Source organism: Macrosteles quadrilineatus, unplaced genomic scaffold, assembly GCF_028750875.1.
Source record: "Macrosteles quadrilineatus isolate MER2022 unplaced genomic scaffold, UCM_ALF_1.0 Scaffold_128__1_contigs__length_305072, whole genome shotgun sequence".
Classification (NCBI taxonomy): Eukaryota; Metazoa; Arthropoda; class Insecta; order Hemiptera; family Cicadellidae; genus Macrosteles; species Macrosteles quadrilineatus.
The window spans coordinates 132,794-150,398 of record NW_026542721.1 but is presented as its reverse complement, the minus strand read 5'-3'; the positions used below and the strand labels follow the sequence as shown (position 1 = coordinate 150,398).

The 17,605-nt window shown below is 33.6% G+C and overlaps 1 protein-coding gene across 1 annotated transcript in view; it reads right to left on the bottom strand.

Moving 5' to 3' along the window:
- The window catches only part of LOC128982133 (H2.0-like homeobox protein), a 32,372-nt gene extending 17,346 nt beyond the window's left edge, over positions 1-15,026 (bottom strand). Inside the window, exon 1 of the mRNA XM_054401182.1 lies at positions 14,512-15,026. Coding sequence (XP_054257157.1) covers positions 14,512-14,689 — 178 coding nt within the window. The 5' untranslated portion in view covers positions 14,690-15,026. The remainder of the gene's footprint in view (positions 1-14,511) is intronic.
- Positions 15,027-17,605: the final 2,579 nt, after the last annotated feature.

The window sequence follows — 17,605 nt, the reverse complement described above, 5'->3', positions numbered from 1 at the left end:
AATAAATAAACTGAAAACGAGTTACCAACGTCCATTAAAACTAAAACTAAGCCTCCTTCGTTAACGATGGCCTACGACAGAGCCACAGTTAAGAAGCAATAAGAAAAATCGCAAATTCGACATTCTCTTCTCTCGTTAGAAAATCATAATTGGCTTAGGATAATTTAAGCGATAGTTATGTCCGGACATATTTAGGCAGAGGGGACATGTTTACGTCTACGTATGAGTTGTTGGAATATATTCCAACAAATTTAAACTTCTTTAGCAAAAAAAGCCATATATTTAACCTACAAACTATTATTATTTGGTCAAAGTGTCAATCGCACATTGCAATATTTCCCAAAACATAGGAAACACGTTTAGTCAACAACAGCACACTCAAATATGGTGTGAAATTAAATATTAATATAAAGGAGGCTCAATAACAATATACATATATATTGGATTTTTACATGAAATAACATTTTATATTATTTTAACATTATTTATGTTGCCAAAGTACAGTTCACCTTTGTACTGTACCGGCTCACACCTTGCTTTACTGTATACGGTTCACGCACGGGCGGTTAGTCTATGTGGACGGGCAAATGCAAGGTTAAAAGAGGCCGCCAACCTCTTTTAACCTAGCATTTGCATCTAAATCATCTAAAAAAAGACATTATATTTATGTTTAAAAGTTTAACATTGTTTAAATGGGGAAAACTATAGGTATGGCAATGGCAAGAACAAAAATTAATTTTTCAGTTATTTTTGTCCAAACTAAGCTTATAAGATATCGTTGTTATTTGCATAACATTTCCTAGTATTTACATCTCCTGCAAATATTTTGTAAAATTAATAGTTTTCATGGAATTTGGCATAAAATATTTTTAAAGCCACGATTTTTAAACGGTTCAAGATTTTTTATTCATATTTTGCATAGACATAGTGGTAAATAAGATACAGAATTTCAATGCTGTAGCTCAAGGAGTTAAGGAGTTATGAACGTTTTTGTAAAAATCACATACAGACAGATCATATACCGAAAACGGAATGAGATAGGACAAATGTTTCATTACTGTACATTTTTTGTTTCTTTTGACATGCTGAATAACGTGACAAAGTTTGCTCATATGGTCGAAGACACCCTGTATACTATATAATATGAAACTGCAACCTCGTCTCGTGTTTATGTTTATGATGTAAAGTTATGATCAACAATAACTCGATGCTGGTTCGCCGCGACAATATAATTGTAGCCACCCACAGCGTCGCGAGGACGTCTGCGATTTATACCTTCCAGACTCAGAGGACTCCTCCGAACACCCTTCCAGCAAAAGTGGATACACATATCACACGATTACGGGGGGTAAACTCAATCTTTATAAAAGTGCAATAACCTTCAGCTTACAGAAGCCTAAACGACTACTGCAGTTTCGTAGGCTCAATTTACATAAGCAGGTCTGATTCAAGAACACACTTTGAATTACATTCAGTCACAAAGTCACATTCAAGAAAACTTTGCATGTCGATCTTAATTGAACAGACAAACTTACACAAACTTTAACATCTAAATAGTCCAATGAACATGAACTGACCAGTAGTTGTAGTTGAACACAGACTCTACTTATTATGGACTAACTGTCAGCAATACTACAATTCACTAACCTAATCTCTACTGAAAATTGTATATTATCCAAAATACAGTAGGAAACTCGTTAACATGTCGCTTGCTTGTAATCAAGGTTTTGACCTCTTATAGAGGTTTGCAATAACATGTGATTGGAAGAAAGATAAAATACACTAAACTTGTTATCATGGGTGATTTACTTGCGAGGTTCTACCATATACAAATCAACACTAATAGACTTCTCATTACGTTGTAAATTTTGAAGCTTGTTTTTTCGTATCTAGTTCATGATGGGGAAACTGTCAATTAAATTTGGTTTCTATTATTCTAGAGTTAATTTCATGGTGTTCTTTACTATTTGATTACTGTAAATAACTAGGGAACAAGTTATCACCCCCCCCCTGGGTAGGGTGAGGGTAGGTGGGTTTATGATTAGGTAGTTTTGTTTCGTTAAACGTTGTTTTAAATTAAAGACTAAAAAGTAGAAAATAACTTATAAATAAAAATACTTTTTAAAAATGCCACGTTTTTAATTTCACAAAAAAGAAGAAAAAAAATTACAAATTGTGGAGAGAATAAATACTTGTAAGATTTAAAATTTAAAAAATTGGGGCACATGCAATAGATAATAATAGTTCAATTGGTGAAGATAATTGTAAATTAGCTATTGCATGCGCCCCACATTTTTCGTTTTAAATCTTACAAGTATTTATTCCCTCCACATATTTATAAATTACTTTCTACTTTTTAGTGCGTTTAATGTTAAAAAACATGGTATTTAAAAAGTTTGTTTTTATTTACATATATAATTGTATATATAATTGTAATATAATTGTAATATAACTTTATAATTGTAAATATTGCCGCAGCCTAACCAGTTTATGCTGGTTTTTAAGCGAAGGAGAATTTAATAAGGCAAATAAGGTAATATATTTCTTGTTCAGTTTGCGTGGTCCAAAATAGGTAGGGCCTATTCAATAAATAAAATGATATTTGACGGCAAAATATTTTTCCGATGGCTAAATTGAGCTACTGTAAGCTTTATTATTTTTATTCTAAATCTAATAAACTTTAAATTGGCGATGGAATACCTACTTCCCAGGTACTGTCTATTAAGCTACAATTTGCTCTAGTCGAAGCAACAATTTGTATATAAGAGGGAGCATAGATTAAGCATACTTAAGGGAGTTTGGTTAATCTATGGTGGTAGCTTTGTCTATTTTAACCTGGTAATGATAGTATATTGTGGTGGCCTAAAAACAGTAATTCGTTCGAGTGCCCCGATGACAATTAAATGTTTTCACTTTCACTGTTTTTTTCTGACTTAATTTAAGTGTGCGTTTTAATACATTTTGGTAATAGCAATAATGCAAATATGCCTCGAAAAGCCTTTGTTTATTTAGCGAATTTCTAGCATCGTTGTTAAATTTCTTCAAATTAATTTATGGTTAACGGAATCAAACAATTTTATGACAAGATTTACGTCCAGTGTAATTGTCTCAATGGCCCAACGATTGCTTTGCCTTTCTGCTACCAGGAATCCTGATCCTTCCACTACACCAGAATTGTCCACTCCAATAAATAGTATAAGTAAATCTCCTAGGTATCCTCCTCCAAATAAGAACCTGTCCATGAAACTGAAAAAATGCCCAAAAAACCAATGGACCATTGTAAACTTAGGACCTTCACCTAATCAAACTAATAGCAATAACTGCTCCATACCTTGTAGCAATAAGTTTGCAGCATTAAGTGTAACCGACCATGTACCTATTAGTTCTAGTGACCCTTCACTGTTACCCTCAAATTCCAATCCCAAGGTACAGAAAACGGTAAGGACCAAAAAACCTGCAACTAATCCTGCTACCAAACCAGACCCAGCTACCAAACCAAACCCAGCTCCCAGACCAAACCCAGCTACCAAACCAAACCCAGCTACCAAACCAAACCCAGCTACCAAACCAAACCCAACTACCAAACCAAACCCAGCTCCCAGACCAGACCCAGCTACCAAACCAAACCCAACTACCAAACCAAACCCAGCTCCCAGACCAAACCCAGCAACCAAACCGAACACAGCTACGAAACCAAACCAAGCTCCCAGACCTAATCCAGTAACCACTAAGGTAACGTCCATAAGCAGTAACCTAAAAGACAAAGCCAAAATGTTAATCCTATCTGACAGCCATGGTCGACATCTAAGTTCCCTTTTGCTTGATAAATGCTCAAGTAAGTACAATGTTTCGGGGTTTGTTAATCCGAATGCTAAACTATCCCAAGTAGTCTCAAACTTAGGTAGTAAAATTAAACTGATGAGCAAACGTGATTATTTGATTGTATACGCCGGTACAAATGATGTTGATCAGGGAGATTGTAAATCTACACTTATAAGCTCCTTCAATGAATTAGTAAATGAAACAAAACATACTAATAGGCTAGGCATATTAGGATTATAAGTGACAGTTAGCGGAAAGTTTAGGTACAGTCCTAATCATTACGTTTCTTTATGTTTTTTGGGTCGCTGAACACGAATATGAGGTTTGCTGACAGATATTTTGCCCGGAACATTGGTTATTTTGTGAAAAACCTTAAAATTTGGGCACTTTTTTTTGTTTTTCAGGCAAATCTCGATAAGTATGGGTTTTTGATAAAATCCTGCTTTGTAAAATTAAAGATGACAAAATTTACTACAAGTTTCATAGATAATGTTTGTTTCTACGACGAACCGTTTCGCCACTAGAGCACACTAAAAAAAGCCAGAAGTACAAAAAATTAAAAACATTGCTAAATTCTGCCGTTTTACATTACGTTTCCATGAATACAACCCATGTTACGATAATTTTAACTATTTATTCATGATAACAAACTGAAACACACTTAAAAATACCCCCGCCACAGCAAACCTGCAGACTCCATTTCCCTGATTGGATTTACACTAAAATGTCTCCTTAGAATTATCACATTTATTCCATATTTAAATAAAACTTTAACGAGTACTTAGGTTTGCTGCAACAGGGAGGGTAAAAAGGTGTTTTTTTTCAAATGTAATAATTTAGTATGAAATGAATGCATTTTCCAAATTTGATCAATACATGTCCATAAACAAGCAAACTAAAACAGTTTACTTAGTCTCCATAAGAATAACATGGGCATTTTAAATTTACGGATTTTTTGAATTTTCTCCGTAAGAAGTACAAGAAGTGTTTTAGTTCTTCATCAGAATCCTTAGCGATGCTGATACGTTGAAACAATGTGCTGGGGTTTACGGGTAAGAATTCTCTACTTTCATCGCGTTATTTACTATGGCAAGTGGCTGGACACGGTCTGCTCGTCTGAACTTGACGTTACCAAAGTTAAAAGTTATCTACAACTCTTTTAATGTATTTCATCCTTTTTTCTCAACCACTATAGCAGTCAACCCTGTGGCCAGCAACATCCCTGTGCTGAGAAAATAAATGGGGGTTTTGTGAGAACGGAAATGTTCCAGCAGTCAGTCAGTCATACATTTTGGCATAGATTTATCAAGTGTGTTTCAGTTTATTATCATGAATAAATAGTGCAAATTATCGTAACATGGGTTGTTTCCATGGAAACCCAATGTAAAACCTTTGTAAAACGGTTAGGGTTTATTTTCATTTTTGGTTTTGCCCAGCATGATCGGACTATGGGAACAGGGATTTATGGGTGGTTTTTTGAGGTAAAAATTGGTTTTTCCTATTTTTGACCATATGAACTTAAAATTTAGCGATTTATTTCTATGCCATTTTGTAGAGCTTAAAAAAATAGTTTAGTATATTAAAGCGTTGTTATGCGCCTAATGGTTACGGAGAAAATTCCAAAAATCTGTAAATTTAAAATGCCTATGTTATTCTTATGGAGACTAAGTAAACTGTTGTAGTTTGCTTGTTTATGAAAATATTTTGATCAACTTTGGAAAATGCATTCATATTATACTAAATTATTACGTTTGACAAAAAACACCCTTTTACCCTCCCTGTTGCAGCAAACCTAAGTACTCGTTAGTTTTATTTAAATCAGGAATAAATGTGATATTTCTAAGGAGACATTTTAGTGTAAATCTAATCAGGGAAATGGAAATTCGCTTAGTCTGCAGGTTTGCTGCGGCGGGGGTAATTTTAAGTGTGTTTCAGTTTGTTATCATGAATAAATAGTTAAAATTATCGTAACATGGGTTGTATTCATGGAAACGTAATGTAAAACGGCAGCATTTAGCAATGTTTTTAATTTTTTGTACTTCTGGCCTTTTTTAGTGTGCTCTAGTGGCGAAACGGTTCGTCGTAGAAACAAACATTATATACGAAACTTGTAGTAAATTTTGTCATCTTTAATTTTACAAAGCAGGATTTTATCAAAAACCCATACTTATCGAGATTTGCCTGAAAAACCAAAAAAAGTGTCAACATTTTAAGGTTTTTCACAAAATAACCAATGTTCCGGGCAAAATATCTGTCAGCAAACCTCATATTCGTGTTCAGCGACCCAAAAAACATAAAGAAAAGTGGTGATTAGGACTGTACCTAAACTTTCTCTTAACTTACCTAATATGCCTAGACTATAATCCTTATATATAATACGTGAAGGCGATTTCTTGAAAACACTACTCCTCCGTTAATAATGGACGGATTTTTACAAACGACGTGTTAAAATAAAGTATTTTTTGTGTAGACGCCCCCTTTCACCAATTCATGTAATAAAAATCCTTGGGCTTTGCCCCACAGGCCATCAAAGTTGGATTTTCTCCCATGAGATTAACATGGGGGAATTTAAATATTTAATTGGAAACTTTGTCCCCACTAATTTGAGAGAACGGCTGGGCGTAGAAACTTGGTAGAGGTGTCCAAAGAAAGGTCTTGGTCTGTAGATGAGATATCAAAAGAAAAACTAAGCAAAATCCCTTAGGGCTCTGCTCCAGAAGCCTTTAAAGATCCCTCCACAGAGTTGTTTACATTTTGGCCATGTGAATAATACTTTTTAATAAAACAGCTGTTCATTTTTAAATTGTATTTCAAACCACACATATTTATTGGGTTACTGAATTGTACCAAATAAGTATTTGCAATGTTATTTTCTGATTTTAAAATTAGTTTTCCTCTTTATCATGTCATGTTTTGCAATATAGGCCCTAACGTTCTATTACGAAATCAGTGGAAAATCCTTTGATCACAGAAATTCATTTCTTATTGAACTATCTTATATCTATTGTACGGGTTGGTGTCTGCCTTTTTCACCACTTTTGCCTAAATTTTATCATATTATTCTACACATATCAAATATTCATGTAGAAATGTCTGCTCTTATCGTGTCTAATAAAATCCAAACATAGAAACATTGCCTAAAATGGTACCCATCTTGACAAATTATTTGCACCTGCCTATATTACGGACTTTGGCGCACTGGGTTGGTAACATTATTGAAAATAACACGACATTTTGGCTGTAAAATATGGTGCAAAGAGAAAATACTATTTTAGCAGCTACTGTCATGACAGAAAGGTCATATTTCTTTTAAACTAGACCTCATAATCCTTTATAAGATACGTTGATTTACAATATGTAAACGTCAATATATACGCAACAGCCAATTTACAGTATTTTTTCTTTTTGGAAATGTCCCATTGCTATGTCATTTGCATTATTTGTTGCAAATGAAGCCGCAAGACCATATAAACTAGGAGGTCCCTAACAGTTTAAGAATAAAAGCCAACTTCACTTCAAGTATTCCACTACACCTATCATTCCGTAGAGAGATTATATTGACAACTTTATGTTATTGATAAGGCTGAGACAACTAACTGACATCCCCCATGTCAAGGAATTCCAGCTTTAACAGTAACCCCACAATAAATTTCTCATAACTATGCTAGAGGGTTCATTCGTGGCACAGAAGTACGATATGAACTGACGCGACGTGACGAAGGAAAAATCAAACTTACACTGTAACGGACATACCTCCCTTTGAAGTTAGAACATTTCTTCCCAAAAAATATTTTTAACGTAAGCCTTGAAAGTAACCGTCGATTTCGACGGGTTTCCCCTAGTCTTATTGTATTAGGTATTCCATATAGGTTTGATAAGAAATCATTGAATGGTAACATTTTGGAAATGAATCGCCTTATGTATAATTGTATATCATCTCATAACCATGCTTACTTTTTGTCACTCCACCATGTTTTCAAACAAAAGTTTTACACTAAATTTGGCCTCCACCTCAACCTGTTGGGTAAAAGACTAATATCTAAATATATATTGGATCTGATAAATCTAATAACCAGCTCGACACTAACAAGTGTCATAAACCACATCCCTGTCCATATCACCGGTCTTGAGGCCTGTCCTTCTGGCAGAGTAGTTCAATCCCAAACACCACTAGAAGTTTCTAATTTTTGTCACTCCCAATGTAGTGATCCTATTGTTTCTTCTAGCGCAATTCCTTTTTTAGGAACTCCTCAACTGATTCAGGCCATCACGTAACATCTTCTATCAATCTTAAAAAGTCTTTTAGTATTTTCCATCAGAATGTCCGAGGCTTATTGTCCAAATCCAGCCAGATAGAAATTATCTTAGATCTGCATTCACCAGATGTTTTGTGTTTGTCAGAACATTTCCTCCGTCGATCTGAGTTGGAGGCTTTTCGAATGCCAGGCTACACACTAGCAGCTAGCTATTGCCGCACCCAAGTAGAAAAAGGAGGAGTATGCATATTTACACCTGATCACATAAATTATACTGTGGTAGATGTGTCTGACTTTTGTATTGAAAGTGTATGCGAGCTTGCTGCAATTGAAGTAACGAATGGGTCTCTGAATACAATCTTTGTATGCGTGTACAGATCTCCAAGCAATATACAAAGTAATATACAGAAATTCTTGAGCACTATTCAAGCATGTTTTGACTCATTGAAAGCTAAAAACTTATCCTTCGTGGTTGCAGGTGATTTTAATATTGACTTGACTGATAGAGACGGCCCCTCTGCAAAACTACTCATAGACCTGATGTTATCATTTGGTCTTCGAGACACAATTAAGACCTTTACGAGAGAGTTTCAAGGTTCCAGAACTATTATTGACAATATATTTACAGACATCCCTGAGCATTTATTCTATTCTTCTGTTCTTATTACTAGTATCTCAGACCACCATGCCCAACTAAGTGAAATAAAAGGACATCCAGAGAGCAATACTATAATTAAGTATAAAATGACAAGGAATTTTAATGATCAAAACATATCTACATTCAAGTATTTATTAAGGAAAGAGAAATGGCTAGACTTATTTGAAATCAAATCCGTAGACGTAAAATTCAACCCTTTCCTATCCACAATACAATTCTATTTAGATGTTGCACTACCACTAAAGAAATGTAAACAAAAGGAAAGAAAGTCCACAACCAAAATATGTCTAGATTCAGATTTGAATGAGTTAAGAGAAAAAATGATTTTCCTTTACACCCTGTCTAAAGATCTCAATATTACACACCCAATTAAACAATCATACATAAACACTAAAAAGGTTTTTAAGAGTCAAATAAGTTCGAAGAAAGCAGAGGCAATATTTAAGAAGATAAATAACAGTAGCAATGTACAAAAAGAGGTTTGGAGCATAATAAATGACCTTAAACCAGATAAATTGAAGAGACCGTTTAGTAAATTATCAGTGTTTGATTCAGAAGGGAAATTGCTGGATACTCCGGATTTAGTTTCAAATACAATGAATGAGTTCTTTACTAACATTGGAAGAAAACTACCTAAAAACATGCAAACGCAAGATGCACATAGAAGTAGAGATAGTAATATGATCCAACCATCACTATTTCTTACTCCAACTAATGCAAATGAAGTAATAGATATCATTCGATCCCTAAAACCTGGAAACTCCTCTGGAAGGGATGAAATCTCATCAAAAACTTTAAAGAAATGTGCTGAAGAACTTGCCTAATTAATTGTTCATTCCAGAGTGGAACATTTCCTGCAGTACTAAAGCTTTCAATAGTCAAGCCAAATATAAGAAAAAAGGAAGCCGGCACGATTGCAATAACTTCAGGCCAATCTCTATATTATCAACATTTTCTAAAGTAACAGAGAAGATCTTCTTATTATCAATTCTTAGATAAAAATAAGATTATCAACAAAAATCAGTTCGGGTTCCGTTCAGGTTACTCCACCCTAAATGCTGTGTTCAGCCTGGTTACAGAGGTTTCCAACTCTCTCGACGCAAAGAATCATGTCTCCGGTTTGTTCCTTGACCTTACCAAAGCTTTTGATGTCGTTGACCACAACCTACTTCTAAATTAGCTGGAAAGATTGGGTATCCGTGGAGTAGCTATGGATTGGATGTCTTCTTATGTTAAAGGACGGAGGCAAGTTGTAGAAGTCCCTTACATTGATTCCTCAGGCTGTTTGTGTAGTAGGATATCTGATGAGCGTACTGTAAGTACAGGTGTGCCTCAGGGGTCCGTTCTTGGGCCCGTCCTTTTCTTAATGTTCATCAATGATCTGCCTCCTGTTGTGTCAAATTCAAAGCTACATCTGTTTGCTGATGATACTTCCCTCGTTGTCTCCAGTCAAAATCATGCACAGCTAGAAATCCAAACATTTATTGAGAGTAGTTTTGTTTTCCAATGGCTATACGAGAACTCTCTACATGTAAATCCTCATAAAACATCACTTTTAGAATTTCGTATACGGCAGAATTCGTCTAGCCCATCTGAATCTTTAAATTTACCTGTCGACAACATCAACATTGTTTCTTCTTCTAGTGTAACATATTTAGGAGTAGTCATTGACAGCAATCTGAAATTTTCCAGTCACATCGACAAAATTCACAATAGACTTAGTACTAGTGCTTTCCTTCTTCGTAGGCTCTCCTGTTATCAAGACAGACGCATCCTGCTGACAGCTTATTACGGTCTTGTTTACCCCTTTCTTACATATTGTGTGCCCGTTTGGGGTAACGACAAACTTCAAACTAGGAAAATATTCAAACTGCAAAAAAGAGCCATCAGATTAATCTTCAACCTAAAATATAGAGAGTCTTGTAGATCTGTCTTTCGTACAAATAATATGCTGACCTTCCCATCAATTTTCATTTTTGAATCTTTGACCTTCTTAAAAAAAATTCGACAATGTTTCATATTAGAGGGTCATCTCACCACAGCTACAATCTCAGGAGGAACTTTAACCTACATATTCCACTATCTCGTACCACTTTCCACAAAAACCAATCATTCTCCATGTGTATCCGTCTTTTTAATTCTCTTCCTAACACAATCAAGGGCGAACATGATTAAAAAAAAATTAAGCGTGGTCTGAGGTAATATTTAGTTGATAAGGAATTTTACAGAGTTTCTTCGTTTTTAAATTGTAAATAGTTTGTACCTTTTGAAGTTTGTATCTTATTTTAATGGGTCTTATTTTACTTGTTTAGTTTTAGTGACTTTTGCCCTGTACATTTATGTATTATTATGGCAATAAAACATTCTGATTCTGATTCTGAATCAAATCAAAAAGGTATTAATTTAGTTTTAAAAGCAAACATTGATTGAAATAAATTTTTCAAGCTGTACAAATATAGGTATTTATTTATAAACAAACAATCTCAAGCATGAATTCTTCATACGAAACCCTTGGCAGTCATTCGATTTACGATTTTTAAAAATCAATACAATTTATCAGTAGCGTTGTTAAAATTGTCCACACAATAATTATCGATGCATTGGTGGTCTATTTGAAAACTAAACATTCTATTTGGATTCGTTCCAACCATATTTCAAATAGTAGCAGAGATTCTTACTCTTTGTACTACAACAACTAATATGCTAAAACCGCAGCTTTTAAATTCTTAAAATATCCCCCACCAAAATGAGTCAAATAAGCTTAGTTGGTAAAAGTTAGTAGTATTAATAAGCATTCGTACTACAGGTTTGAGATGTTTTTTTATTTGAATTGTACCACGTTTTATTTCTCTTCTAGGTATTTTAGAAAAATTACAAATACTAATGACACATACTATGGAAACAAAATTCTAACGTAAGTCATTTTCTTTCTACATTTTATACAAATAACATTACAACATTTTTATTTGAAATTATTGAAACATCACTAACCACAGATAGCCCCATTTTCGTATGTAATGTAAAAACATTGTATCATGGCCATCCGTTTTGATGTAAACAAATGTAAACTTGAAAAAGCTCAGATGATTGACAACAAAATTCAGCACAAACTATGAAATTTAAAAAAAAAACCTATAGGACGAAGGGCTTTTACGGGATAACATGCAAACCCACTAAAGGCACATCTAGAGGATAAGAGCTTTAAATTGTTACCTAATACGCCTATAAAAATATATATTTACGAGTCAATTTGCAAATTCTTTTAATAATTTCTTACTCACCCCCTAATTATGATAGCTGCCATTAATAATCAAATTCTTCCAGATTTTGATTTGGAACTTGAAGGACTATCAATAATTGAATTTCTTTCGGCATCGATCCTTCTTTTTTACCAAACATTGAAGATCCTTTAAGATAAATTATAACATTTTTTACGGAGGAAACTCATTGACAAATCTGTTACTAATTAAACATATTTAAAACAATCAAATTAGGAATAGGTGCTTGTGAAAACCAACTCATGAACCAGATTTTCTACGGGGTTTAAATGTTTTAACTCTTTTATCTTTTTTCGCAAAAATATCTGCAATTAATTGTGTGTAAAACCTATGGGACCAGTCACATAGGACACTTTGCAAAACTAAGTTGTAATATTATATGACGCTAAGTACGTAATTAACGTTACAGAACGTGTAGATTATGATTGATCATGCACAATTTTGTATTGGATCATTTTACCTTTATATTTCTTTACAATGCGTTCTTGTTATTTTCAAGGAATTTTATATTTCTAAAACTAGCCAAGTCTTCTTATCTTTGTGGCGTGTGTGTTTGCATGGATTTTGCTTGATATGTACATTACTACGAGATTACTCATCAATGTTAGTCAAGAGGACCAACATAACTTGTTCATGACATTACTTTATTTTCATCATCCTGAGTCTACGAAGAATTGGTGTTTACATAATTTGTTTCTTAAATTGCGTATTGAAATTCAAATATTTTAATCAATTAAGATTGCTATTGAGATTGAAACCTAGTTATTTAACAAATATGGAGCTATTTGTAAAACATAGCTGTTCGTGCATACGATATCGTTGACAGTTACTATGGTTGGTAGTCGGGAGCGTATGGTTCTCGCGCCAGACTTCTCAGATTACCTGTTTAATTCTGCAAATAGCAGAATTTCTGATACTTCAAAACTGGGCCTATGTTTGATAATCGCTTTCAACAATCGGTCCTTGCAAACAGCTGATCTTAGTCAGTAACAAACTATACAAATCATCTATCTCTTTTATTAATTCTGTAGGCGATTTTTTTTATTAAAATTGTGAGTTTGACAGCTCGCATGAGTCGTAAGATGATGGGGGTCTCAGGGGTCGGGAAAAATTGAAGATTATGTCCAAATCTACCATAAAAATGAGAAATAGCGAAAAATATCCTCAATTTGAAATGCGTTGGGATTGAAAAACGTCTGCTTTGTTTACATTAAACGCGTGATTTCAAATTTAATCATTTTCATTCTATATTCTTGAGTGTGGCAGATTGCGTGGAAATATAATAATAATATCTATGGTTCTTACCGTCAACGCAATCAGGAGTAATATTCCACTACGGCCGTTTCGGAGATGACTCCATCGTCAGGTGCGTAGTGGTACACTAAAACTATAGTCTTGTCACATTTAACACGAGTTTTCTTCATTTGCATTGCGTTGCAATGAAGAAAACGTTCATTGCACATTTGCGTGCGTTGCACGTGCATTGAAACGGCCGTAGTGGAATATTACTCCTGATTGCGTTGACGGTAAGAACCATAGATATTATTATTATCATTTTCATTAATTCATACTTTTTATAATCATTTTAAACTTTTAATTTCTGTTGATAAAGTGCGTGAAGTTTGTTTACTAATCAATAAATAATTTAGTTAGTTTCTGCTTTCACTAAAGTGATATAAAAATTATCAACTTACAATTTTCAGAGCTGCTGCGTGAAAGATAATTTTATTCTTAATTCTTAGTTTGTTTGACTATTACAAATTTATTTTACTTTTGGATTTTTTAGTGACTATGTTCCTAAATGCCACTAGTCTTATTCCATTCCATACTTCACTTTTGTTCGCATTTCACATTCAACTCAAAATAGATACATAAAATCTGCCGCTGTCCTGAAAAGCCGTAATGTGAAATGATTATTAGTCCTGCAGTGTTATACCTTTGCTCACCAACATATTGTGTAATATATGAAAATTGATTCAACTAAGATTTCTATGATGCAACTATGACTTCTTCCAAATCTGTTACCTGACTATCAGAAGAAAAACATCCTTGCGGCTACTTGGGCATTATCTGAAAATTGAGTCAACTGTTGCCTTTGCAGGTACTTGCATTATTGTCGCATACTAGGCCTACTTTGGTTGTAGACCCTTTGTTTCTTGTTGATAATATCCCTGTTAGTAATATACTTGTAATTTCGCATTTTTTACATAGATAGAATTTTGTCATTCTTGTCCTGTTTATTTTTTAATGTATACTATTTATACTTGTCACATATTTTGAAGCATATTAGTATCCGATATGATTATTCTTTGCCAATATTTTGTCTTTAGTGTTGCAACATCCACATAATACTTTATGCAACTTATTTACTTTTATACTACTTTTATTTACTACTTTTATGCAATGGTTGTTTGGACGTTCGAATATATACCTACTGTACGATATTAAATATTTATACCGTATAACTTTTGTGAAAACTAACAGAGTTTACAAGTACCTGAGTGATTGTTGGTAGACTGAGATGGTCTCCTAGGAGGGGCGATGTCTTCTGAGAGGATCCTGTCCATGCCGAACTTGAGGGATCGCGAACTAGAGGGTTGAGGGCCCGGACTGTCGGTTAGTTTATTAACAAAATGTCCTCCCACCTCACAATCCACCCCTTCTTGGTTGTTCATTGTCGATATCACGTGAAACACTCAATCGTGTTGTCAACCACTAATGTAAACAATATACCTTAGCACATCATAGGATAGTGTGTTACTAATTCCTTGAGTCCAATGTTGTCTTCGGGGATTGGAACTCTGGTTGTTGGTTCTTGTAAAAATTTTAGGTCCAAAAAACACTTGGATGAAGCTTAGGAAATGTACAGCATTCTCTTACAATATTGGAAGATTGCATCAATTAAATTTCAAAAAATGAATTGAATATTTAACACGATATTCTAGATAAAACTAAAAACATGTCCATACTTTTTGTATAAATACTCAAATAAACACAATTCTAGACGCACTAAGCGAGAAATCTTGAAGTGGCAACTCGTCGGTCCGAAACGCGATAGCAAACTGATAGCCCAGAATCTTACAAGGAGGAGGCGTGGCTAAATCCGACCAATCAGAAACCATCTAGCCAGCAATAATTGAAATGGGCGTGGCCAAGCATTGTAGCAGCCTTCGATATTGCGCCTAATAACAATTAAAGGGTGTCATAACTCATAATGTAATTTTGAGATATTTACGAGTGAATGGAATAGGAAAGCGGCCAGCTCGTGTGTTTGTGTACTCAGAGCTTTATAGCGAGTGTATGAAATACGTTAGTGTACATAAAGGTCGAGAGATATATTAAGGTTACGAAAGAAACCTTTAGCAAACACTTATTGTTGAAGATAGATAACAGTAATAGTCGTTTATAAGAACTTCAATGAAAGTTTTTGTAATTCAATAAAATTAAGTTGTATTGATTCAATAAACGCATTTTAAATTTATTTAAATGAGTTTTAATGACGAAAATTGGGATTGCGTGGTAAACATTTTATTTATTACAAATTTATTACACAAGAATGTTCAATTTTCCGTTTTTTGTTTACGAAAATGTGTACAATCCATGGCCAAGAGAGATTGTAACGGAGGCAAACTTTTTTTAGAATTTCCAGTGTTAGGTTAAATGAATATAGGTAACCTAAACTGTAATAAATTCCCAAACAGATATTTGAGGAAAGCATTCAAATAGATTTGAGTTAGGCCAACTGTAAATCGAAAATTTTAAAAATCTCACTTAAAGATTTTATTTTATTTCACTTTAAGTCACAACAAATTTTTATTAATCTCAACTCAACTCTCTTGTAAAATGGCGTTTGCCGTGTATGTAATAAATAAATGACACGATTACGTCCAATGGTACTCGCATTGATCCAGTGCTTTTTTTGTATGTTTTAATACCTTAACATTCAACAGTATTTTTTAAACGTTTTTATTAGATCGCTTACTTGTCTGTTCAGTATATTTTTCAATCGATTTTAAACTAACTTCCCGATGAACTAGAGACTTGAAACCTGAAACATAGCTCACAAATGGTGACAGTACAATATTAAATAATTTTATTTTTGTATTTCCTTAGTTACGCCACATGGGCTTCCATACGTTACATGGTACAATAAACAAAACCAATCAATTTGGAGAACATTAAATAAATTGTGACAATTATTTAATAGTTCAAATCTGGAAACATTATGAAATTACACTAAATAATCTGAACAATTGTTGAATTACTGAGAAATGTGTAATCAGTTCCTTAAATTCAAAGAACCAAACCAAACTTGATGATAGTTTAAAACGTTCCTTAAACATAATGAGAAATAGATAAATTTAATGTGAATTAAGAAATAAATATGTTTTAACAAAAAAATTTATAAACACATTTGTATAAACCAATTAGCTGCTGTACCCGTGCTTTGCAACGGATAACGATTGAACATGTTTCGTAATGAAATTGTAGAAGATGTTTGTTGATGCAGTAGATGTAAATGCAGTAAGATAGTAACTTCGGATTTTTACAGATTTTATCTTGTCTTTTGAATTTTGTCTGCTTTGAAAATGACGCAAGTGTCAAAGTTTTGGAGGTCTCAGAGATTGGTTAAATACTTGTATACATTATACAGATATTTAGGAAATGACTTTCTAAATGCAATACTGTAAATACTATAGTAACATGATTGATAACGCTGCTCTCTGAATGGGAATGTCTACACAAGTGGGGAATCTTTTGCAGAAATTAGAAATGCAGCCTATACCCTAGTGCATAGATAACCATTGGTTGTGGACCGTTTGCTTATGATTTCAATAAGGCAATCTAACCTAACCTAACCTGTACAAGACCAAACAAATGTCACAATTATATAATTTGTGGTATTATTCATTTCGGTCTGTTTACACATTCTAAACATAGTATTTCATTGACACGACAGAATTAGTCATTGATTGTGAATGGTTATAACGCGTACACAAGGAAACTTTCATTATTTTAAAATCTACTCATAAATTACTTTCCTAAAAATACGAGTCGGGACAGCTTCCGGATAAGGTAAAATGTCTGTGGTTGAAAATCAGACGTGGATTCGTAAACGATTGCCCTTAACAGCCTTTAAGAACAAAAATGAAATTGCTATGTTAAAAAGAGAATTGTAAATTATTATATTATTAAAGCGATACAAACAAATTTTTGGTCCTCGTTTAAAGCCTCAATCAACATCAATAACAAGATCCGTGATTGATTTTATTGCTACACGAAGTTATGTTGTTAGATTCCTTTGGATATTTTGACTGCAGTAGGGCTTTAAATGTAAGTCTACATTTAAAACATTTATCTTTTTATATTTAATTTAATTTCAAAATAATCATAGACTACATTATTTTTAAACCCATGTTAGCGCCACTTATACACTGTAGAGGTTGCTTCAGCAATTTTAACACTTTACTTCACTTTAATAAATGAGTTTTAAAAAATTGTTCTACATAAAGTCGTAAAACTAAGTATTTTTATAAAATAAACTATAGATGTGTAACTATTTCATACAGATGATCTAAAGAACAGCATTA